Source organism: Oncorhynchus clarkii, chromosome 28 (assembly GCF_045791955.1).
Source record: "Oncorhynchus clarkii lewisi isolate Uvic-CL-2024 chromosome 28, UVic_Ocla_1.0, whole genome shotgun sequence".
Taxonomy (NCBI): domain Eukaryota; kingdom Metazoa; phylum Chordata; class Actinopteri; order Salmoniformes; family Salmonidae; genus Oncorhynchus; species Oncorhynchus clarkii.
In genome coordinates this window covers 20508157-20533237 of record NC_092174.1, presented here as the reverse complement: position 1 = coordinate 20533237, position 25081 = coordinate 20508157, and the positions used below count along the sequence as shown (strand labels likewise).

The window sequence follows — 25081 nt, the reverse complement described above, 5'->3', positions numbered from 1 at the left end:
CGGAGTTGACAGTAGCTACTCATGGTTCCTGACCCTTCCAGTAGGGAACTGCAACAGAAGTATAATAAGTAACACTGCAGGTCAAACCATGGCCCAGCCGAGGAATTACCAGATAATAAAACAATCAGGCCAAAGCCCAAATAACAGACGGGGGGGATGCCCTGAAATAACCTTTTAAAGGCTGAAATGCAAGGGTTTCAAATATAGCATTATCCAGTAGACTGCCTTACTCTATAGCTATAGACAGACACAGAATCATATTCTATAAACAGTTACAGTAGCGGTTGTATGGGGAGGTGAGACAAAAAATGCATTGAACACTAACAGAAACCCCAGAAGGCATGACCTTCTTTCCTGCTACCCCTTACTTCAAGAGCGAATAAAAATATAGATTATGTGGCGTCTCAATGCTGACGCATTTAAAGGAAACCATTGTCTGGACACTCAGTGAGGACGGTACACCCCTGAGGGATAACTAGCACAGACAATATAGAAATAATATAACTTCTATTCAGTCATGAGCATGTAACAACAAATATATGAACTTAACAGCTACAATTTCTATTTTTATTGCTTCATTTTGATTAATACATTTTCAATCCAATTAAGTCCTTTGGTTTTAGACTCGTGGAGGCTGAGTAATTAATTTGGTTGAATGACATTCCAGATTAATAATCATACCATTGTATTAATGAATCATGTGTGCTTTATTTGGTGGACCTGGGATTGATAACTACAGTACATGTGCACTTTTATCTCTCTAAGATATAGGAGGAGTAAAGTAATGAGAGAATAATTCAAAGAAGTTACTCAGAACTGTAATGGATTCTAGTAACTGTGACCCAAACGGACAAAGTTTGCTGCTCTTGTGTAATGTTGCATCTATTATCTGTAATCAACCCTGTTATTGCATCAAGATGATCCTATCTGTCTGAGATTGATAAACCTTGTACGATTTCACGTTGCAAGACACAGTGCAAGACAGAAATTGACTTCCAGACATGAATGCACACACTCAGTCACACACACATGCACAAACATACACCAAAACAAAGAAAAAACCCGCCTCTGATATTATTAACTTAGTGGAGGAGGACACATTTTCTGGCCCTGTGTGAAAACTCAGATTGTTATTGGTATACGAAAGCTATTTTTCAGATGCTGGTTGAATCTGCATGCATTAAAGCTGCTTTTGGGAAAGTTTAGAACAGTGTATATAAAGCTCTTTTTTTGGCCAGGAGGTCTCAATCTGTAAAGTAGAAGCGTTACAGATTCCGCAATGTAAATGTAAAGGTCATTTCCGATTGAGACGACATACGCAGCATTTACCGTGAAGACAGTCTGCGCTAAAAATGGGAACATTGTCTTTAAATTTCAAACACGCTGTAAAGCTGAACTTCCGCAATGTCGATTGAATAGAGCCCTAAATTAGATTGTGACGAACTGCCTGCAATGTAACCGGAAATGTCAACATCGATGCTGAGAGATTGTTGATTGGATTTATTGGGTTATTACAAATCTGAACCTGTCACTTTTGCTTCAAGACTTGTCTTCAGGAGATTGTCTGCCTTGTATGCATGTAATAACACAAAGGAGATACAAACCCAGCGTGTCAAAACTCCTGTGTCAGTCATTTTTCCTAACTGGCAACAGTACCAGACGTTTTTCCTAACTGGCAACAGTACCCACTCCTTTGATGATCACAGGCATCTAATCTAGTGCTAGAGCACAAATGATTGACACTGTGTACTACTTCACCTGTGGTGTTTCCCGTTCTACCTCTCTGAATTGACACTTTTACTATACTCATTCAGACGCTCACACACATTTTAGTCAATCTGAGCTGTGAGAACATGACAGCCAATGCCTTTGTGAGAGTCCCCTGAAGACAATCAGTGAAAACCCAGCTGCCCTCCCAGCCCCCACAATACATACCATGACTGCCGGTCCTTCTTTTTGCTTTAAAAGCCAGAAGGACTGCTCCCTTTCTCCTTTTCTTCATCTTATGGGACATCTGCTTAGTGGCAGTGAAAGCATACCTGCTTTCTGCTTTCCAATTAAATCAAGATGTATTTGCCTTTCAAAGCCTCACCTCCCTCTCTTCTCCATTGGAATAATTGATGGAACCCACTGGCCTATGATGAATGACTTCCAACCCAGAGATGAATAGGAAGATGAATGCATTGCCCTAGGAGGGTTGGAGAGGTAGTGCAAGGAGTGCTGACATGGTGACAAATACACTGACCATGGCACCAACCTGCCTAAATCAGCAAGGGAGGGTGGCAACCGCTCAAGAGCACCGCCAGGCACATCCTCATTGCCTCACTCCTGTCTCATGGACTATTAGCTAAGTTAGCAATTAAATGCCAGGTGCAGTAGATTCAGTGTTTCTGCTATAATACGATCAAAGTGAAAGGATGCATATACCGATTTACACATTCAGGACGGTGTATGTTCAGTTAAATGCTGATAAAGGAGAATAGCCCTTCTAAGGATCGACATTTCAGGTAACTTGAAAGATCAATACTACTGTGTAGGATTTCAGCCAGCATCGGATAGGCAATTCCCTCCATTGTGAAATCTAAATGACATCTGCAATGAATCACTCAGACATTGACATTTACAGTATCTATTCCCAGTGTGCAAAACTGGTCAACAATACATCATTTTAACCAGTTTTTCTCACTGGGATGTTTCTTGTTGATACTTTGAGACTAGTGAGGAAAAAACTGTCATTTTCTCTTGACTATTCTGCATTTGACTATGCCACATTTTAGAACAGAGAGCAAAACCCAGGAATCACTGTACCTGAAAGGGCCCTAGTAATCCCATCCCCCTGTATGCATAAAAATGTATCCTACTGTGTAAGATAAACTCTAATAGAACTGTAGCTGCAGGACTATTACATCATTATAGTCTGCATCCTAAAGGACACCCTATTCCCTACATAGTGCACTACTTTTGATCAGAGCCTTATGGGCCCTGGTCAAAAGTAGTGCATTAATTGGGGAATAGAGTGCCATTTGGATCACAGCCATACGGGGGCATGGTGCAGTGGTAATGGGATACTGTGCTGTGGCTCCCCTCCAGCCCACACCAACCGTTGGATAAAAACAGTTGTGCTTCACAGAGGGACAAGGCCCTGGGATGTGATGACAGCAGAAGATCCATTAAGATTATACTTTTCTAATATCCTCTGAAGTTTCCAATAAACTTCAAATCTTAACAGATGCCAATCTGTCCTTATTGATTGTCCATTACTTTGGAAATAACCTTGGAAATGTGGTTTAGAGTGAGGTGCACTGTAGTGTCTAAGCCATCTTCTTTGAGAGGTCATATAAAACATCTAAATCCTTAACATTACTGTGGATTCCCAAAAATAAAAGGAGATGGCATCTCCCACAAAATAACGGAATTACTATGGATTTTGTTTTTCACACCACTGGACGCATCAGGGCAGTTGCATCCAAACATAGGTACCATAGTTACCGTAATAATTGTATAGTACCAAAGGTACTATAATAGTGCTGGATGGTTACAGTATATATACAAAAGTATGTGAACACCCCTTAAAATGAGTGGATTCATCAAATTCAGCCACACTCGTTGCTGGCAGGTGTATAAAATTGAGCACACCGCCATGCAACCTCCAAAGACAAACATTGGCAGTAGAATGGCCTTACTGAAGAATTCAGTGACTTTCAATGTGGCACCGTCATAGAATGCCACCTTTCCAACAAGTTAGTTTGTGAAATTTCTGCCCTGCTAGAGCTGCCCCGGTAAACTGTAAGTGATGTTATTGTGAAGTGGAAATGTCTAGGTACAATGTCTCAACTGCAAAGTGGTAGGCCACACAAGCTCACAGAACAGGACAGCCGAGTGCTGAAGCGTGTAAAAATCGTTTGTCCTCGGTTGCAACACGGACTAATGAGTTCCAAACTGCCTCTGGAAGAAACGTCAGTACACAAATGGTTCGTCGGGAGCTTCATGAAATGGGTTTCCATGGCCGAGCTGCCGCACACAAGCCTAAGATCACCATGCACAATTCAAAGTGTCAGCTGGAGTGGTGTAAAGCTCGCTGCCATTGGGCTCTGGAGCAGTGGAAATGGCAGTCCGACGGACAAATCTGGGTTTGCCGCATGCCAGGAGAACGCTACCTGCCGGAACGCATACTGTGAAGTTTGGTGGAGGAGGAATAATGATCTGGGGCTGTTTTTCATGGTTCGGACTAGGACCCTTAGTTCCACTGAACGGAAATCTTAACACTACAGCATACAATGACATTCTAGACAATTCTGTGCTTCCAACTTTGTGGCAACAGTTTGGGGAAGGCCCATTACTGTTTCAGTATGACAATGCCTCCGTAGACAAAGCAAGGTCCACACAGAAATAGTTTGTCGAGATCGATGTAGAAGAACTTGACTGGCCTGCACAGAGCCCTGACCTCAACCCCAACACCTTTGGGGTGAATTGGAACGCTGACTGCGAGCCAGGCCTTATCGCCCAAGATCAGTGGCCGACCTCCGTAATGCTCTTGTAGCTGAATGGAACCAAGTCCAGGCAGCAATGTTCCAACTAGTGGAAAGCTTTCCCAGAAGAGTGGAGGCTGTTATAGGAGCAAAGGGGTTATCAATTCCATATTAATGCCCATGATTTTGAATTAAGATATCCACATACTTTTAGTCATGTAGTGTATGTGCTCATTTCATAATTTCCACTGTGACAGTTTGTTTATAATATGCTAAATAGTTCATTGTCCCACTGCAAATTCGATGGTGCTTTAAGACAACCATTATATTGTACTGACTACTGAATGACAGTACTGCAGCATACTGTATGGTCACAGCTTCACAGTTTTCACAGCACATATCTAACCATTGGTTGGGCGTACATCCTTTTTTATTTTTACATTTACAGATAAAACGAAGATCAGTGTCTTTCCATTTCCAGGAAATTGGATGGAATGGGATTTCTCTCAAGTTGAGTAACCCAAATGTTAAATATTCTGTTAAGCTCTCTGTGCAGTAATGTTGAATTGGGCAGTAAAATATTTAATTGGTCAGTAAAATGTTGCACAGCGCAACATCAGCAGCAAATGGGAGCTGTGAATGGAAGGATGAAAGATGCATTACATTGAAGCCTGAGTCATTTGGTTGGAGCAGGGAGGGATCTTTTCCTCTGTTAATGAGGGCGTTTTAGATAGAACCTCTGTATTCTGTCCAAACGGCACAGCTGGCATCATGTAGTGTGGAGAAGCACTAGACAGAATTCTGATCTGAAAGCAGTAGCACAATCCATAATCACCCCTTTTCCTCATGAAAAATTATTTTGTTAATATCTTCACCCATTTCCTTCTAGTTCATTATTTACATGATTATCTGCTTGGTAACGTGGCGTACTGTGTGAATGTGGATTGTGTAGTGTGCTTGATGCAATCACACACGTTTTGAAAAGGTTGTTGAAGGCTGATGTGGATGTCGTGCATGTTTTATGAAAATACAATCAAGGTTATATGACAATACGGTTGTGAAGAGAAAATCTAAACATTCCATTTGCAGTGGTTCAAAAGCACTATTCTTTTTTGGTGGAAAACATTTTTTATTGAAAACAGTTGACCCTCATGCAGCAAGTCATGCTGTACTTCAGTACATGTACTATATGCTCAACATCAAAAAACAACATATGGTTATTGATTAAAACATATGCTACTAAATGTACATACTCTTATCATACATAGATTCTGTAAACTTCTCCCTACCTGTGAGATAGTCTGGATCAGGGACTGGGTCCGACAGCTCTTCGTGGCACTGCACGTCGGTTGGCACTGATGCCACCACCATGCCATCTGGGAGCTGCTGCTCGATGCCTCGGGCAAAGTTCTTCTGCCTGGATTAAGGATGAGACAACAGCCTATTTAGAGCCCCACAATTACTCACCCATCCAACTAGGCCTTACGAGGGAGACAGGGAATAAGGCAAAGAAGAGACTGTACCTGCGTCCCAAATTTCACTCTATCCGTTATACAGTGCACTACATTTGAACAGCTCTCTATGGACCCGGGGCAAAAGTACTGCACTACATGGAACACGGTGCTATTTGGGACGCAGTCACAGCTACCAAGAGCTTATGAGGGCCTACAGAGAGAATAAAGCAGAGAAGAGCCAGTGTCAATCATGAGCACATTGCAAAGCAGTATCGTCTGAAGTGAAGAGGAAGGTCAGCAACTCTTGGAGAAAAGTGGAGATAATAAAAAAGATTATTGTTAAAACCAACACGTTTCAGCCCATAGCCTTCATTAATTTTTATTCTAGCAGATCGTTAAGAGAAAATCCGTAGGAAATATATGAGCATGCATGGAAGAATCAGAGACATCGAACATGTCATTTTTCATTATGTTAAATATCCTTTTATTCTGTGATTCTCCAGTTCCAAACCTGATATGCTAATGTGTTCATGTTTAATACTGCTCTTCCTGGTATACTCATCCCTGTCTCTGCTCACTAAATTCATTCATTACAATGGTGGTAATCTCCACTCCAAAGTGTCCATTTGAAAGTTTGAAAAAGAGTGGATCTTAAAGGGCAAATTACTTTGAATTGAATATGAATAAACTGTATTGTTGCTACATCTTTCATTTGTCCTATAAAAGGATCAGCGAGGAACCTGAAAGTTATATGAAAGCCTTATTGCTTTATGCTGACTTTTCTGCATTCATGGTAAGAGACGCTGGTGAAGATTTGAGTTTGAAAGGTGATCCTTAATCTAAAAATCTTGGTTTCTCCTAGAAAGCCTGAATCATGAATAACCACATGTACTGCATGAGGATACCCGTTACAAGGATTTTAGACCAGACAAATAATGAAAGCCAATCCATTCAATAGTGAAATAACTTGTGGGGACAACTTTATAAAAAGAAAACACCCACCCAAAAAACACACAAATAGCTGAGCAATGGCTCTGTACAGTACATCTACAGTATATCTACTCATATTAAGTAGATTCTTCTGACTTGAAGGTTAACAGCCACATCTAATTTAGAAACCAAGAATAAACAGCATTATCTTAAAATACTCAAAACACAACTTTCCATAATTGGGTTGAAACAGGAAAGGTGTGGGATGCAGTTACAGTGCCTTGCGAAAGTATTCGGCCCCCTTGAACTTTGCGACCTTTTGCCACATTTCAGGCTTCAAACATAAAGATATGTGAAGAATCAACAACAAGTGGGACACAATCATGAAGTGGAACGACATTTATTGGATATTTCTAACTTTTTTAACAAATCAAAAACTGAAAAATTGGGCGTGCAAAATTATTCAGCCCCTTTACTTTCAGTACAGCAAACTCTCTCCGGATGTTCAGTGAGGATCTCTGAATGATCCAATGTTGACCTAAATGACTAATGATGATAAATACAATCCACCTGTGTGTAATCAAGTCTCCGTATAAATGCACCTGCACTGTGATAGTCTCAGAGGTCCGTCAAAAGCGCAGAGAGCATCATGAAGATCAAGGAACACACCAGGCAGGTCCGAGATACTGTTGTGAAGAAGTTTAAAGCCGGATTTGGATACAAAAAGATTTCCCAAGTTTTAAACATCCCAAGGAGCACTGTGCAAGCGATAATATTGAAATGGAAGGAGTATCAGACCACTGCAAATCTACCAAGACCTGGCCGTCCCTCTAAAATTTCAGCTCATACAAGGAGAATACTGATCAGAGATGCAGCCAAGAGGCCCATGATCACTCTGGATGAACTGCAGAGATCTACAGCTGAAGTGGGATACTCTGTCCATAGGTCAACAATCAGTCGTATATTGCACAAATCTGGCCTTTATGGAAGAGTGGCAAGAAGAAAGCCATTTCTTAAAGATATCCATAAAAAGTGTTGTTTAAAGTTTGCCACAAGCCACCTGGGAGACACACCAAACATGTGGAAGAAGGTGCTCTGGTCAGATGAAACCAAAATTGAACTTTTTGGCAACAATGCAAAACGTTATGTTTGGCGTAAAAGCAACACAGCTCATCACCCTGAACACACCATCCCCACTGTCAAACATGGTGGTGGCAGCATCATGGTTTGGGCCTGCTTTTCTTCAGCAGGGACAGGGAAGATGGTTAAAATTGATGGGAAGATGGATGGAGCCAAATACAGGACCATTCTGGAAGAAAACCTGATGGAGTCTGCAAAAGACCTGAGACTGGGACGGAGATTTGTCTTCCAACAAGACAATGATCCAAAACATAAAGCAAAATCTACAATGGAATGGTTCAAAAATAAACATATCCAGGTGTTAGAATGGCCAAGTCAAAGTCCAGACCTGAATCCAATCGAGAATCTGTGGAAAGAACTGAAAACTGCTGTTCACAAATGCTCTCCATCCAACCTCACTGAGCTCGAGCTGTTTTGCAAGGAGCAATGGGAAAAAATTTCAGTCTCTCGATGTGCAAAACTGATAGAGACATACCCCAAGCGACTTACAGCTGTAATCGCAGCAAAAGGTGGCGCTACAAAGAATTAACTTAAGGGGGCTGAATAATTTTGCACGCCCAATTTTTCAGTTTTTGATTTGTTAAAAAAGTTTGAAATATCCAATAAATGTTGTTCCACTTCATGATTGTGTCCCATTTGTTGTTGATTCTTCACAAAAAAATACAGTTTTATATCTTTATGTTTGAAGCCTGAAATGTGGCAAAAGGTCGCAAAGTTCAAGGGGGCCGAATACTTTCGCAAGGCACTGTACAAACCCCTCCTATTATTCTTCTATGAAGGAAAAATTACTGATTCTATTGAAAGGACCATTTAGTTATTTCCACATTCCAAACACAAATGTCTGTCTTGAAGCAATAACACTCCCAGCATCCCATTACTTAATATATTCTTACAACCACCTCTAAAATAATAATGTATCCCTTGAAGTAACAAATTAGAAAAGGTTTTCATAACTGTTAACTGCAATAGTCCTGTCAACATCTAAAATCCATAGCAGTGCCAGTGACAAATATACTTGAGCTTCTAGGGACTTGGAGCTAGCAGGAAATGGATGTAACTGTAAAATGGATGTGCATATTTAGCTAAAATCTTCCCCTTTGGGAAAGGCATTGTGTGAAAATTAAACCTGGGCCCATATCCACAAAGCATGTTAAAGCTGTTTCAAGACAACAAAAAACTCCCAGCTCAGAGTAGCTTTTAGGATAATGTTAAGACACTGCCCAGACAAACTCTGAGACAGGAGTAAAATCAATTCATAAACATTTATCTCCGCTGGTAATCACAACAGTGGTAAACACCTAAACAAAAGTTAGAGATAAAAGTAACAAATAGTTAAAGAGCAGCAGCAAAATAACAATAGCGAGGCTATATACAGGGGGTACCGGTACAGAGTTATTGTACATGTAGTTAGAGATATTAAAGTGACTATGCACACACTACCAGTCAAAAGTTTGGACATACCTACTCATTCAAGGGTTTTTCTTTATTTTTACTATTTATTACATTGTAGAATAATAGTGAAGAAATCAAAACTATGAAATAACAGATATGGAATCATGTAGTAACCAAAAAAGTGTTAAACTAATCAAAATATATTTATATTTGAGATTCTTCAAATAGCCACACTTTGCCTTGATGACATCTTTGCACACTCATGGCATTCTCTCAACCAACTGAATGAGGTAGTCACATGGAATTAATTTCAATTAACAGGTGTGCCTTCTTAAAAGTTAATTTGTGGAATTTCTTTCCTTCTTAATGCATTTGAGCCAATCAGTTGTGTTGTGACAAGGTAGGGGGGTATACAGAGGATAGACCTATTTGGTAAAATACCAAGTCCATATTATGGCAAGAAGAGCTCAAATAAGCAAAGAGAAACGACAGTCCATCATTACTAATGAAGGTCAGTCAATCCGGTAAATTTCAAGAACATTTTAAAGTTTATTCAAGTGCAATCGCAAAAACCATTAAGCGCTATGATGAAACTTGCTATCATGAGGACCGCCAAAGGAATGGAAGACCCAGAGTTATCTCTGTTGCAGGGGATAAGTTCATTAGAGTTACCAGCCTCAGAAATTGTAGCCCAAATAAATGCTTCACAGAGTTCAAGTAACAGACACATCTCAACATCAACTGTTCAGAGGAGACTGTGTGAATCATGCCTTCATGGTCAACTTTCTGCAAAGCAATCACTACTAAAGGACACAAATAATAATAAGAAACTTGCTTGGGCCAAGAAACACAAGCAATGGACATTAGGCCGGTGGAAATGTGTCATTTGGTCTGGAGTCAAAATTGGAGATTTTTGATTCCAACCGCCATGTCTTTGTGAGGCGTGGAGTGGGTGAACAGATGATCTCTACATGTGTGGTTCCCACCGTAAAGCATGGAGGAGGAGTTGTTATGGTGTGGGTGTGCTTTGCTAGTGACACTGTCTGTGAGTTATTTAGAATTCAAGGCACACTTAACCAGCATGGCTACCACAGCATTCTGCAGCGATACGCCATCCCATCTGGTCTGGGCTTAGTGGGGCTATAATTTGTTTTTCAACAAGACAATGACCAAACACACCTCCAGGCTGTGTAAGGGTTATTTTACCAAGAAGGAAATTGATGGAGTGCTGCATCAGATGACCTGGCCTCCACAATCCCCTGACCTCAACCAAATTGAGATGGTTTGAAATGAGTCGGATTGCAGAGTGAAGGAAAATCAGCCAACAAGTGCTCAGCATATGTGGGAACTCCTTCAAGACTTAAAAAAAAACATTCCAGGTGAAGCTGGTATAGAGAATGCCAAAGGTGTGCAAAACTGTCATCAAGGCAAAGGGTGACTATTTGAAGAAACTCTAATATGAAACATATGTTGATTTGTTAAACACTTTTTTGGTTACTACTGTACATGATTCCATTTGTGTTATTTCATAGTTTTGATGTCTTCACTATTATTCTACAATGTAGAAAATAGTCAAAATAAAGAAAAACCATTGAATGAGTAGGTGTGTCCAAACCTTTGACTGGTACTGTATCAAAATAATATTTTAACAACTCCAACTGCATGTGGCGCAGGAACCACTGACTCGCTGCATTTTTGTATTATCAAGACACCTGCTGGTAACTCTTAACTGGTTAGGTCAGCTAATGCATGAGGTCTCCTAATTATCTGTTGACTAGGTGGGACTCTTATGACTAAAGAGGCTTCATGCATAGCTTTTATTTTTACCCATAAGAGTAGGAGTAAAATGTCTCTATTCTCAGCACTTACAACCAATTTTCTACTCTGAGACACAATGTGGATGAGGACACTGCAATAATGAATGCCATTTCATTTGTATGGCCATTCCATGGACAGGGGTAAGGAAGAGAAACACATTGTTAACAGTAATTAAAAGCATGGAAATTAGACTCACACAAATCCAATATGCTGCTTTAGGCATAGTATAACAACGTGAATCGCTTGAGCAAAGGAACTAGAGAAAAGGTACGGATAATGCACCTTGGGCCTTGAAGGTGGAATGGTTTTAATGTGCCATTGTCGTTAATTAGTATTGTCAAAAAGGAGGTATACCGGTATGAAATATGCCATTGTTAAACTGGCTTAAAGCCAAGTCCATATTAGCATAGTTAACTGCCAAACTTTATCACAAATTACTTTTCCTGTGACCTCAAAATGTAAGAGCACAAAAAAAAAAGTATGAAAATGTGTGCACTCACTACTGTAAGTCGCTCTGGATAAGAATGTCTGCTAAAATGTCTAAAATGTCAAATGTAAATATAATTGTGAGTTTCTTTAGACTTTGGTCTCTAACAAACAACAATTAAAAGTAGAATTAATCAAATTATAATCAGTTGTGGGATGAGATGAGCAGGGATGTCAAAAAAACTATTTCAGTTTATTTTAAGATCTGAGAAACTAAAGGAAAAATTGTATTTTGGGGTTTCAGGATTTCAGCCAACTTTATCATTTCAACGATGACATACCTCATACCTTTGATTGACATTGAAACTTTTTTTTGGGGGGGGGGGGGGGGGGGGGGGGGGGGGCGCTCATATCTGACGAAAAGTGATGGAATGACCCTGGGGTGGAATCTTTACAGCGTCCAATAATAGAGGCAATGGCCTCCAGTGTTCAATATAATCAATCTAGCTCAGACAGACATTTTATATTTTAATTAAGTGAGTAGATTAAGGTGTTCCTCCTCCGAGGGGGTGAGAGGAGACACCCCACCAAGTAGTTTGGGAATGTGGTCTTAATCATGATCCCAAGCAGGCCCTGATGAGAACAAAGGGCAGTAAAATATTAATTAAAACCTGCTCTAAGCATGTTGTGTGGAGGAGTGAGAGAGAGAGAGAACAGGGACAGCAAAGAACGAGGAGCCAAAGGGGAGAAATAATGAGAAGAGGTTGCCTTTTTAACTTACATTATTCTAATGGACTTCATTGCCTCCCTCAGAGACACGGAGATCTAGCAGTGGGACATCGCATCACTGCAAAGTCTCTAGACATCTCAGCTGAGATTCCATCCCATCTCCCTCTCTATGCTCAAGAGAAGAACAAAATGTAATGGAATATTCCCTTATATGTGCCTTTGATAGAAAACTCTGTGTCTATGCCGGTCTCAGCCACATAAAAGCTACGGCTAAGATTGTGTGACACCTCTTATTTACCTCCAATCCTCCACAGAAAACTCTGAAACTTTTGAAATAATAATTACCAAGCCAACTCTGAAATTCAGCCGGGTAGCATGAGTGATTCTGACAACGACATCTACCTTTTTTAAAAACATGAAAAGTGTTTCAGAGGCTGGTGAGCATGAAAGCAGAGCCCACAGCCCTGTGTGGATAGAATCAGACGCAGCTCTGTGGCACAGCCTGGAGCCTGGCCATCCAGCATGCTCTGCTCCCGCTGACTGGGTACAGGCTAGCCTCATCTTATTCCAACAACACCGGCTGTGAAGAGCCAGTGGGTACCTGCTCACTCTGCTAGATGTGTCCTTTAATTTTCTTCCTTTTGTTGTTCCAGCCAGACTAAATAAAAAGGTAGGGGTAGGATGCCTCTTTTTCAAATAAATAAAAGATCAACAGTCAAACTTGACTCAGAGGGAATGTGCATATTTTGTCTAGTTTGTGAAACACTCCGTGTACAGTAGAGTGCGGAAGAGTTGAGCTTGGGAGTTTGAAGAACCAAGCTTCCATTTCTATCCAGCAGCTATGTACTGTATGTGGTTTCTGTGCTTTTCAGAAATGTGAAAATAGTCATAGTTGAAGTTCCATGACTTTTTACACAATTCATGAATGATTAGACAGTGTTCAAATGTCATATTCTTGCCTTTCATACGTTTACTGTCAAAGAGTGAAACAGATGTTTGTGACCCTCCAGAACCGTGGGTTCGGGCTTTGAAGAAGCGCCAATGAAGCTCCAAGCACCAGGCTGGTGTGAGTATGAAACAGAATAATACCGTTTTTTTCTCTACTTTTTTTCCAGGAAAGTCTTTGATGACGTCTCTCATGGTGACTCTCTTTGGAAACCATCCATGAGTCCCACAATAACTTATTCCTTTCCATGGGGTGTCAGTAAAATGGCCAAAATGTTATTTATAGTGTTACATTGATTTACCTATATAATGTAAAGACAATACTTCAAGGCAATATACATTTTGAAGTTGGTTTGGCCATTTTCTCCTTTGAAATGATCCAAATTTGTAACATCAGCATTTGTTTCTAATTGAGAGAATGTTCATTCATATTTTTTTAGATTCAATTTGAAATTTCCTGCACTGCTACATCAGCAGTAATATTTACATCCCAGCACTATTCCTCCTATGTATCAACGTTAACTATTTCCTTTAGTTTCAAATTAATTGTCACATCAATATGGCATTCTTGTGAGGCTTAATGAACCCACCAGTGCAGACTCTTTGTTCATTGCACATTCAAAGTTTTATCTACTCCAATTAAGGTCCATTACACCAAACTGACTCCTGGTCACTTTTAATTCACTTTTTACCATCTTGTATAATTAGGGTTTGCATTGTGGCTTTCTCCAGTGCTGTGTCTGCCTGCAATCTGCACAGGAGCATTTGGTGCTTTTCAAAGTCTGTCTGAAACCCTGGCTGTCTCTCCCAGTGCTTTCAAAATGAGGAGATCAGAGCATTTGAGATTTAGCTACTTGATGATATTAACTTTCCCTCGTTCACCTTCCACTAGCACTCATGTGACATATTGTAAGTGGATGAACTGCCTCCGGCTGCGGGATCCATGTGCACCCAAATTAAATTTCAGGTCCGCAGATTATTTCCGTGACCTTCTGACTTCCTGACTTCAGCGGAAAGGAAGCATTGTGAGTGGACGATGGTAATTAAGCAGCCTTCAAAGCATGCTGCCACGGAACTAATTCACAAACAGGGACTGCTGTGCATTTTGTTAGATACTGCAAGCATATCTTTAGATCCTCATTCACAGGATACACTGTATTTATATTGACATGTAATGTGGTATCGTTATGATCATTTTCATTGTGGAGGGAAGAGTACATTTGAAATATGACATACATATTTAATCTTCTGAATTCATTAATTGCTCACCTTGCTTTAGTCTACTATACATCTCTACACATAAAATAAAATCCATAAATAGTAGTTCATTCTTACATGTTCTATGTTTGAGCTGCTTTTGAAAGCAAAAGTCGAATTGGAAACATTATTGGCATTGTTAAATTCGATTTTCATAATAGCAAGCTAGGACTGATGGTTTGGTTAGCTAAGCTAGCAAGTCTGTTTGTTTGGTTACCTTTGCAACTCCAGTCGCTATCTAGTAAACGTGCTATTTCTAGCAGAAATGTGTTAAATTATAGTCATTGTATAGAAGGGATAATCAACTCCGTGGAAGTTAAGTTCTACTCGGCTAGCGTGTCATGGAACACACCTTCCACATCGTTTATTATTAAACTATTTTATACATGAGATAAAAACCCATGACACAACTCATACATTACCTGAAGGTAGCTTTGAGGATCTGACCAGAGATGATTTCTTTGGTATGGTTGTTGTAGCCATAGAAGAGGTCCCCGAAAACGGTTTGGTTGGCTGGGACGTCAGCTGTTTCCCCACAGTCCAGTCCCTCAGTACAGGCTTCAGACAAGGGCTGGCAGGAACGACCATCTTGACCTCTCTTGTAATCCTCAATACAGCTACAACGGCAACCAGAAAAAAACAATGGTAGCAGTGTGAGCTGAGCATTTATTAACGTGTTCTTACATTATATTAAAATAGATTGTTTTATCTAGATTAAACATGTAGCTTCTAATACATATAGTCATATTCAGGGTTTAGAACCAATTATGTTTGAATTCAAGTCAATACTGGGATAAAAACTAGGTTGGTTTTGACTTTACTGGATTTGATTGAGCAAGTAACTTTGTGACTGATTGAAGAGTGCATGAAATTCCTTTTTAACATTATGTAAACATCAGCTATGAGTATTATTTCTTTATTTTACTTGTGTTCATGGTTCACTAGTTACTCAGAAGTGCACCTCTTTATGACAGAGTTCAAGGGGATACACAAAATAGGCCTCACGATTCTAGTGTGCTGATCAATTCTATGTTTGTTCTATTGTGCTATTAAATCATTGCAGTGAACACAAACCCTCCCTTTTCATTTTTCAAAAAGGAAATAATTCAAACAGTGTGAGTTTTCTCAAGACTCTTTCATATTGATGACATTTTGACATCCCAGTGTCTAGCGAGCTCTGTAAAATGTATCAAAAGGCAGTACGAAAAACGGCCAGGGATTAAACTGAAAGAAGCTTTCTTCATGATGACATTGTTCTTTCCACAGGAAAGTGTTACTAAAGAGGGTTAGATATGTCTTAATGCAGTCCTAATGCACATGACATACTGTATAAACTGGTTCACTTTCTCTGTCATATTATCATGTTTCATATGATAGTAAATGACACGTTTGCCACCTACAATCAGAAAGACTTTAGTAGTCAGGAGAAGACTTGACACAGACTAAAATAGAGGTCAAAAGATCCTTCTCTTTTAAGTGACAACCTCTCCAAGGGGAAGAGACTACTCACTCTGAGTGACTAACGCACTGCACAGCTGACATTTAAAATACTTACTGCTGCACTTTCTTGTCCTACTAAATCTATGTCATGACAATGCCTGACAATCACCAGGAATCTACTGAGGTGAAAAAGAAGGACATACTAGTAATTTCATGGCATTGTTTAAATGTTCTACCATGTACAATTCAATCCTTTTATACACTTTAGGATATGACAGTTCAGTGTCATGCAATGCCAGCTCAGTGCCACAGAGACAAGGCCATGGGCACATAGGGATGGCACAGTATGGGACCTGGTCAAAAGTAGTGTACTATGAAGAGAATAGGGTGCCATTTGGGACAAATCCAAGTTCAGTAGTGTTCTCTCACCCGCAGAACATCTGTATGTTGTAGAGGGTGGGGTCATCCTCCAGGGGGGCGAGCTGTTGGAGGCACAGTTGTTCACAGCCTCCGTTGAAGCCATCAGAACAATCGATGCCAATGTGGTGGTCGTAGCAGCCTGTGCCATCCTTCATAGGGCTCAGTCCCGGAGGGCACTACAAGTAGTGGGAATAAAGGATAAAGGATGTCCAGATTGTCAAAAACAATAGGGCTACAGATTAATCAAAATAATGTGAGATGTGATCTGATTTTAGTTCACACAGAAATAAGTAGAGATCAGACACATCCAGATCCCATGTGTGTGTACGAATTATAGAAAAGTGGGAAAGCAAACATTTTGCAAAACTTTTGGAAAAATCAAGGTAAAGGCTTTGATTACATTTTCCCAAATAACATTCCGTAAACTCTTTCACACCACAAAGGACGTGCTGCTAACCAAGATATATGAGGCACAAAGGTATAATAAATTCACAGAGGCCTGCAGAACTTCTACAACTCCACACCTGCATCCATAGTTACAAAGACTCCCCTGTGCCTCCCAAAGCATTTTTTCAGAGGCCTGTGAAGCCAAATTCACATGATGTTCTCTGTAAGCCATTCCTTCAAAGGGGACTTTGATGGGATGATACTTAACAAGGCATCCCTGCCTGGAGAAAAGAGGGAAAAGCTATGTTTGCCTTCAAGCAATAAGGAAGCATAAGTGACAATATATTTATTTATTTCCTCTTCAAAGTCTCCAGTGCCCATCGACCCTGGCATCATGACATCCTAACACTAGTCTGTGTTAGACAGGTTGAAAGAGTAACCCTGTGGGGAATTTAACCTGTTGCTTTTGTTTTTACAGGATCGTATGAGAAAAAGTTTGGACCTAACGCCAAGTCACAAATTATTTGATTATGACCAATATATTTTCCAGACTGTTGCAGTAGGCTATGTTTGAAGCGAAGCTCTATGTGGATGGATCATACATACTGCATGATAACCTAGCATGAGACTCATAACCAAGGAGTGATGAGGAAATTAACAGCCATGAAATAAATATATTTTTTCACCATAGGGATGAGCAGAAAAACATTAAATATGAATTGTAACTTCCTCAGTTGAGTCAGACAGCTGCACTGAAAATCCACAATTGTCCTACATCATATTTATGTAAGATTTCAGATTGTGTGCACCTGTAAATGTGGTTTATTCCCCCCCCATTTCCCCATTTCATACATACACTATGGCTGGGATTCAATCCGACCGCAGTTTGTCAACAATTAGGCTTAAAAAGGCAATGTTTCAGTGTTCGCGAGGATCTGATACATGGTAACACTGCATGTCAGCTCTGTCCCTCATGCAAAATTACCTTTAAAAGCCATATTGTCTACAACCTGCGCGAGGGTTAAATCCCTTCCTAGATCATGATGACCCATCTCTCCACTGACAACAGTGTAGAGGACAGGTACAGTACAGTGTATTGCTTTTTGAAGCCTAAGACTTATGCTGTTATACAAAGAGGTCTGGTTGGCCCTCTTACACAATTGTTTAACCATTGGGCTAATGGACGTGGTAGTTGATAAAGTATCAATGGCCAGTGAGGCACATGTACCTCGCCTCTCCCTGGACTCATTGTTATTGATTTGTCGCATGGCTATGAGCACTATGACAACTGATTTATCACCTGTAATGTAAAGATCATGGTACATTGAATCTCCTAACTCATCTGTAGCAGAGACTCCTTAAATCACTGTGCCTCTTTGCAATCGATGGCAATGGGGAAGTGTGTCGTGTGTCAAAGGGATGTCAGAGAGGAAATAATGTATTGATAGTTCTTGCTTGTGAACCCCACGTCTCTCCTTATTGAGTGTTGTAATAGGCCTCCGTTCAATGACATGCAGAATTAGGAGAACTCAGGAGCATTTCCCCAATGTCCAAAGAATGGTGATCATTAAAGACGTGCTTTCCTTATACTGTTTGAGGATTTTTCATACAGTAAGTTATCTATTGATAACAATGCAAATATTAAGTGTACCACTTTAAGAACATTTTAGAAATTGACAATGCATGATTGAGTGAATCATATGATGTAAAATCATTTAGATAATGTGACAAATGGCAAAAGTCTAAAGATCCATCCCTCCATGGTAGAAACATTAGATAATGTCAACAAAAATTATTCTTTCATTTTAGAATTATTATTTTTTTCTCTCTCTTTTTTTGTGTTGCTTGGTCAAATAACAAACTCATGTTTCACCACAAAATAAATAACATCCTTTACCGGCAGTTTAAAGGGCAATGAAGCCCTTTAAGTCAAATGAACTCGTGGATACCATTTTATGTCTCTGCATCCAGTATGAAGGAAGTAAGAGGTAGTTTTGTGAGCCAATGTTAACTAGCATTAGTGCAATGACTGGAATTCTATGGTATCTACTAGCATTCTGGCAGTTACCATAGATTTCCAGTCATTGTGGTAACACTAGATAGCAATTGCATTAACGCTAGTTACCAACTTCCTTCAAACTGCACGCAGAGACATAAAAATGGTATCCACAAGTTCATCTCAAACTGGGGAAGTAGAAAAAGGGCTTCATTGCCAAAATACTGAAGTATTCCTATAAGGAAACGAGACAGTACTGTATATGATGGCACTGTACAGGCTTGTGAAGCTTTTGTATTTAGGCTAAACTGGAAAAACCCTTGAACCACTTTGCCTTTTAATCTTATTTTCTAATGGAGATACATTCCTCCTGCTTACTTCCAGCTTATGGGAATCAGCCATGTGGTATTGCTACTGTACATAGCAAGTTGGATAAGCTATGCCATTTCCAAATTCGCCAAATAGACAGATTGAAGAACGTGGACAATAGAGATTTCAAATTTATCCAGCCAGCAGAGTTTTCTACACTGGCAAGAAAGATATATTTGGTTTCAAATGCCATCATTGAGGTTATCAAGGCATATCAGGTAGTCTTAAGAGTTACAAAAGTATCCAGAGTGCAATGATATAATAGCCCCTTGGGAATATAATTTGAATTGTTGTAAACTTTGTAACAAGTATACAAAGATTCTATAACGCTCTCCTCTAAATCAAACATATTGACACCCCTACAGTAGTTACCAGTTCTTACCATTTTTCACAATGTCGGAACCAAAATCGGAACCAATTTCTTGTAGGGGTTTGATTCTAAATATGTTTTACTAACATCTACCACAGTCCTAGCAAGTGTGAAAAGGTCATATTTCAGAGGTAGCTTTAGGGATTACAGTGGTGCATTAACATGCTGTGGCATCTGTCCACAGCTGTGGCGGTACATTAGATTTTTCCAAAGAGGATGGAGTACCTTAAATCCACCCAGTGATCCTTAGAGGAAAACATCAGTAGTGGCAGGCTACTGACCACTCGCTCCTCTTTAGGAGTATGCTCATAGAATACCTCAGCCAAGTATCGACTGAGCTCAGAACCGCTTAGTGCCCAAAATGTGATCCAAGACAGAACAAATTCAGCTGAATGTGGACTGTGTCGATATACACCTGCTACGTCAAAGTGACAAAGTGCATCAACTAGCAACACATGTGAAGCACGTTGAGCATGTTAAGGTGCTTGTCACAATTGAGCATTCTGTTAAATGTGAGGTATATCTATTTATTTCTCTGGGGGGGAAGTACATATGACTCCCAAACTGCACACCTCATTTTTAAAATGAACATTTGACAACATTGATGAAGTTCAGTAGAAGTGCAGGCCAGTAGTCCTGAAGCCATGTGAGAAACTGTCTTCACCCATAGAATATCCCCATGGAGTCTCCATATAACAATTACAGAGTTAAATTGAGACATTGGGGAACTTTTCCACCCGGGTTATACTCAGTGCAGGGAGTCTGTAAGTGTGTGATAGCAGTCCTAATGTCTGAATCATGTAAATATAAAGGTCTCCTCTGTCGGTACACATCTCACACCACAGGCTGACACGCTTTGTTTGGACAGGGCCCAATTTGTTCTGGTGGCTGGACAGACAGTCTCACGTTTCCCCTGTTCTAGCAGGAGGAGACAAGAGCTAATTAATCACATAATCATTTGGTGATTATTAGACTTTACTTCCAAACGACTGCACCCTCTCTCCCCAGGAGTGCCATACATCAGCCAGACAGAGGGGGTCAGGAGGCATCGGCTCATGCTAGGAGAGATATTAAACAAGATGAGACTGGCAGCATGGACTCAGACAAGGTGTTAATTTATAAGTGGAATCGGGGTCTGAGTCCCAGACAGTTACCAGTATGATTAGACGGACGAAAGTATAATTTATATAACTCGTCACAAGGTAATTACAAAACACCAAGATATCTATGCAACAGATGGCAGCATCCTGGATATCTTGCTGTAACAAGACCGGACGCTTAGTAAGAACTAGTAGGACATAAAAAAAAAGGCAAAGATTCATTCCTTATTGTGGATTTCAGTGCATGTTACCCATGATTTAAAGCTTGTAAATGTGTTTATGAATGGTATGTCCATATTAAACCTTAAATTACCATTAACCATAAATCCAGAGCTTCCGGTTGGTCTGGGTGAGACAGACAAGAATCTATATCACAATAATTTAAACAGTTCCGCCAAAACAGCATGAGGTATACTAGTAAATGTTTAGAAATAAATACCAACATGATGGATATCTATTATTATCGGTTGCTAAAAAGACAAGGGCTTTTGTTTCATTACTTAGAAAACAAATAAAAATGAAAATAAGATGCTTATTTGATGATTGAATGTATTTTGCAGTTGCGTAAACTGGGGGCAAAGGTCTACAGTCGCTATTTCATAAAGCTCATGCTTGTTAAGAACTGCTGTCTACTTCAGAGCTCAATAGAGCTCCTGACATCATTCAATTCTATATAATAATTATTTCCATCGCATAAGACATTCATCTGTTGTTTGACCTCAGATATATTGCAATACTCTCCGCTGTGTTTAAAAGTCAAACCTATTCAATATTTTGTCAGAAATCTATAAATTTAGTCGTGACTTTTAGATACTGGAAACCACCGATAGGTCAAAAGTCTTGTACATCTCTACCGTATAGTAGAGTGCAATGTCAGTGAGTGGACAGGCTGTTAGTTGTGAACTCTGTGACAGCTACATTCACCAAGGTCTAACCACCAGCACCATTAAAGCCGAAGGGAAATGCTCTCAAACGGGCAATAAATTGTTTGCGTAATCTAACTGCTTGGCAAGGAAATACAATTTTGTTGTGCAGCAGGCTTGTGGCATTAACAAGACCAAAAGATACAAATGAGGTGATTTTATATGCATGTCTTTCTGAATTAACAGAAAGCCAAGTCAGGCCTAACAACCAGGAATCTTAATTGCAATGGTGCAGGAAATGGATGTATTTTCAGATTATGCTAGGGACCCCAGGCTATGAAGGAACACTTACATTGATAGCCAAGTATGGCCTCTGTGCTCAAATTGCAATTGTAACTGTGACAGATACAATTATGAATGTTTGTTGTTGATTAAAATAATTGTGTCTGCTCATATATAATTAACATTCAAGCGTGAAATATAGTTTTCTGCAAAAACATCTTGGTCAAAACTGGTTTAGACATGGGATTTGAGAATGGGATTGGTCTTGGTCAAACAAATGGTTTGAGACAAGTCTGACCGTTCTTATAACCAATGGATTTTGACAGCTACGTTTTGAAAAGTAATGCAAGTGTGATATTATCAATACAGTGCAGACATTTGGAACTGAAATGCATAGAAAATGTGCCTTAGCTCTGGTATATCATGCCCTTTATACTCATACCCATATACGGGTTGAAAATGGCAGATTTGGGCACTGATAAACGCCTAAATTGGAACATAGTGGCTATACAGCAACATACTACGTCAGAGATCTGTCTCTGCGCTTCACAGCACTGTATGGATTTTGACTGACAGCTATTCTGAAATTGAGCACCACGCGCGACAAGAAATTGCCCTGATACCTCCCGCTAATTGGGCAACTTTTGCAAATGAGTGAGGGAAATGCCGTCTCATATATTGAAATATGAGACATTGAGGATTATAATAAATACCAATTTGATGTCATACAAGTAAGCCAATTGTGCACTTCACGATGTGCACTCATATCATAAAACCCATGTCATATACAGTGTCAACATTTATGATCACTATGTTTGATGTACAGTTACAAGATGACATGGCGTCAAACCATGGGTTGTTCTGAACAGAATCAGCCTGTTTGTCTATTGAAAAGAGAATTCACCGTGGCACACGCACCTGAACAACTCCTTTCTATGCGCACCAAAATTATGATCTGTTTCCCTGAATTGCATTGTGAATGCCTAACACTGTAATATCGTATTATAACTCTGAGGTCATGTTGGAAATATATGCCAAAATGATGTCCACCTGACCTAGATTGCAATTTGTAATGGACTGTTTTTAGATTGTGTAAAAAAACATCAGTAATTGTGTGAATGCAGGGTTGTGTTCCAAACAAAATAACAAGTGTGCTTGCTCCAGTTCCTCAACGGCACAGCTAGGAGAGCTCAAAAAACGACCTTATCGTTGAAGACTCTTCTTTGAGTCATAAAAGTTCATTGAAATTACTGAGGAACTAGGCGAGGCATGTGGTCACTTGGATACACCAGTTAGTCCTCTCACTCAAACAGTTGCAATTTCTTAGTCTTATGTTGCAACTACCCCATATTTACCAGGAATATTCTTATCATGTAACTGAATGTACCCAGAATATTTTCAGATTTTGCTATCAACAAATGCAGTGAAATGTAGAGTAAATGTAAAATGCACATAAAATGAACATTGTATTGTTTGGATTCAGTCTTGTGTCAGGTGAACCTTTGGTCTGATAATGTCCCCATAATCTGCAAACTATTTCCGTTCAGCGACTCCTGTGGCGGGCCAGGAGCAGTGCACGCTAACACGGTGCCAGCTGTACGGTGTTTCCTCCGACACATTGGTGCGGTTGGTTTCCGGGTTAAGTGGGCATTGTGTCGAGAAGCAGTGCGGCTAGGTTGGGTTGTGTTTCAGAGGACGCACGGCTCTCGGCTTTCACCTCTCCCGGGTCCATACGGGAGTTGCAGTGATGAGACAAGACTGTAACTACCAATTGATTACCACAAAATTGGGGAGAAAAAGGGGTAAAATAAAAAATATATAAATATATATATTGGCAGAATATTGGGAAAATGTAAATCAAGAAATGATTAGCATTTGAGTAATATTTTATACTTTCGAAAAGTTTATCTTTCAATCGAATGTTAGAGGGAGTCATCTGAGAAAGTAATCTGATCAGAAATGCTGGATCACAAACAGTACCTACCCAAGTACACCTAGTACACCTCAAACTAATGTCTTGAGTGTATTGCAGTACTTGAACAGAAATTAACTCGCTTGAAAGACCGTTCGTTGACAGCCTGAGCTTTTCGGATCAGGTGACAAATAATGTGTTGCAAAGAAGAGTGATACACAATTGGAGCACACCTTTTTAATAGGAAGTAGGAACCATTGGCAGATGTTGAATGTATTAAAACATGCATGGTTCATTTCATGGCCGCTAAGCAGAAATAAAGAAAGACGGTTCTGAGAGGAGGGCCATCCCCAGGCAGTACAGTGACTCACTCACCACACATCCACTGGAATCAAGCTTGCGGTCAGAGATGCAGCGGAAGTTTCGGCTACAACCACCGTTGTCCTTTGAGCAGTCACGCACCGGGCCAAACGAGTCCAGTAAAACCTCCAGACTGTCAAACGATGAGGAGATCATCAGCTCTTCTCTGGCAAAATAAAACACAAACATAAACATTATAATCATCCCCCTCAGCACAGCACTAAATCATTACGTTCCCTAGCAATCAAATGGCTTATTGTCTGTTGATTGAAAATGGGTTCATTGTAGTCCTTCACAGAGATGAGAGAAAAGATCTTGCACTCTTTCAATTTTGCAGAAACTTGTTACATCACCAGATTAAGAGTGTGTGCCTAGCAATGAATGAACAGAGCCTGCGGGATTGTTTCTTTGACCTTGGCTTGCCCTCCGTATCCAAATGCATCTTTTAATTTGTTCATTTTATGATGAAATTCATTCAGTCAGAGGCAGGGCCGCCACAACCTGAGATTCAAAGCAACCCTGTTTTACAAAGGGCCTAAGACATGTTTCATAAAAAGCATGTTATTTACGGTATGTCCTTTATTGCTATAATCTTTCTCCAAGCCATCTGTTTTGTTTCTTATGTGAAATATTTCAAAGACATGCAAGGTCAAATATTAGAGATCATCACATTGACATATGAATAAAAAACGTGTTGATGAAGAACAAAGCTTGGACATTCCATTCTTCTTTTCAAGATGCTAAATTACTATGCTACTGACGTGGAATATCTATGATAAACGGAGTACTTTTATAATAACCCTGCCATGAACCTTGCCTAAGGGAAAGAAAGAATGGCCTCTCTTGTTTTGCAAATAGTATTTCTTTGCTCCCTCACCCACTCCCAGAATGCTTGCTCGGAGATTGCCTGAAACAAACATATTTGATATTTCATTAACTTTCAGAGTCACTGATTTTATCAAACTAGCCAATTTTATTTTATAATTGACTGTGGGTATTGTCTTCATACATTTATGGAGAAC

General features: G+C 39.9%; 1 protein-coding gene across 2 annotated transcripts in view; it reads right to left on the bottom strand.

Moving 5' to 3' along the window:
• The window catches only part of LOC139387107 (astrotactin-1-like), a 251064-nt gene that overhangs the window by 108147 nt on the left and 117836 nt on the right, over nt 1-25081 (bottom strand). For both annotated transcript variants that reach the window (XM_071133115.1, XM_071133116.1), the window contains exons 10-13: nt 24075-24225; nt 16430-16596; nt 14983-15177; nt 5759-5886 (exon numbers count right to left, since the gene is read on the bottom strand). In XM_071133115.1, coding sequence (XP_070989216.1) covers nt 5759-5886; nt 14983-15177; nt 16430-16596; nt 24075-24225 — 641 coding nt within the window. The remainder of the gene's footprint in view (nt 1-5758; nt 5887-14982; nt 15178-16429; nt 16597-24074; nt 24226-25081) is intronic.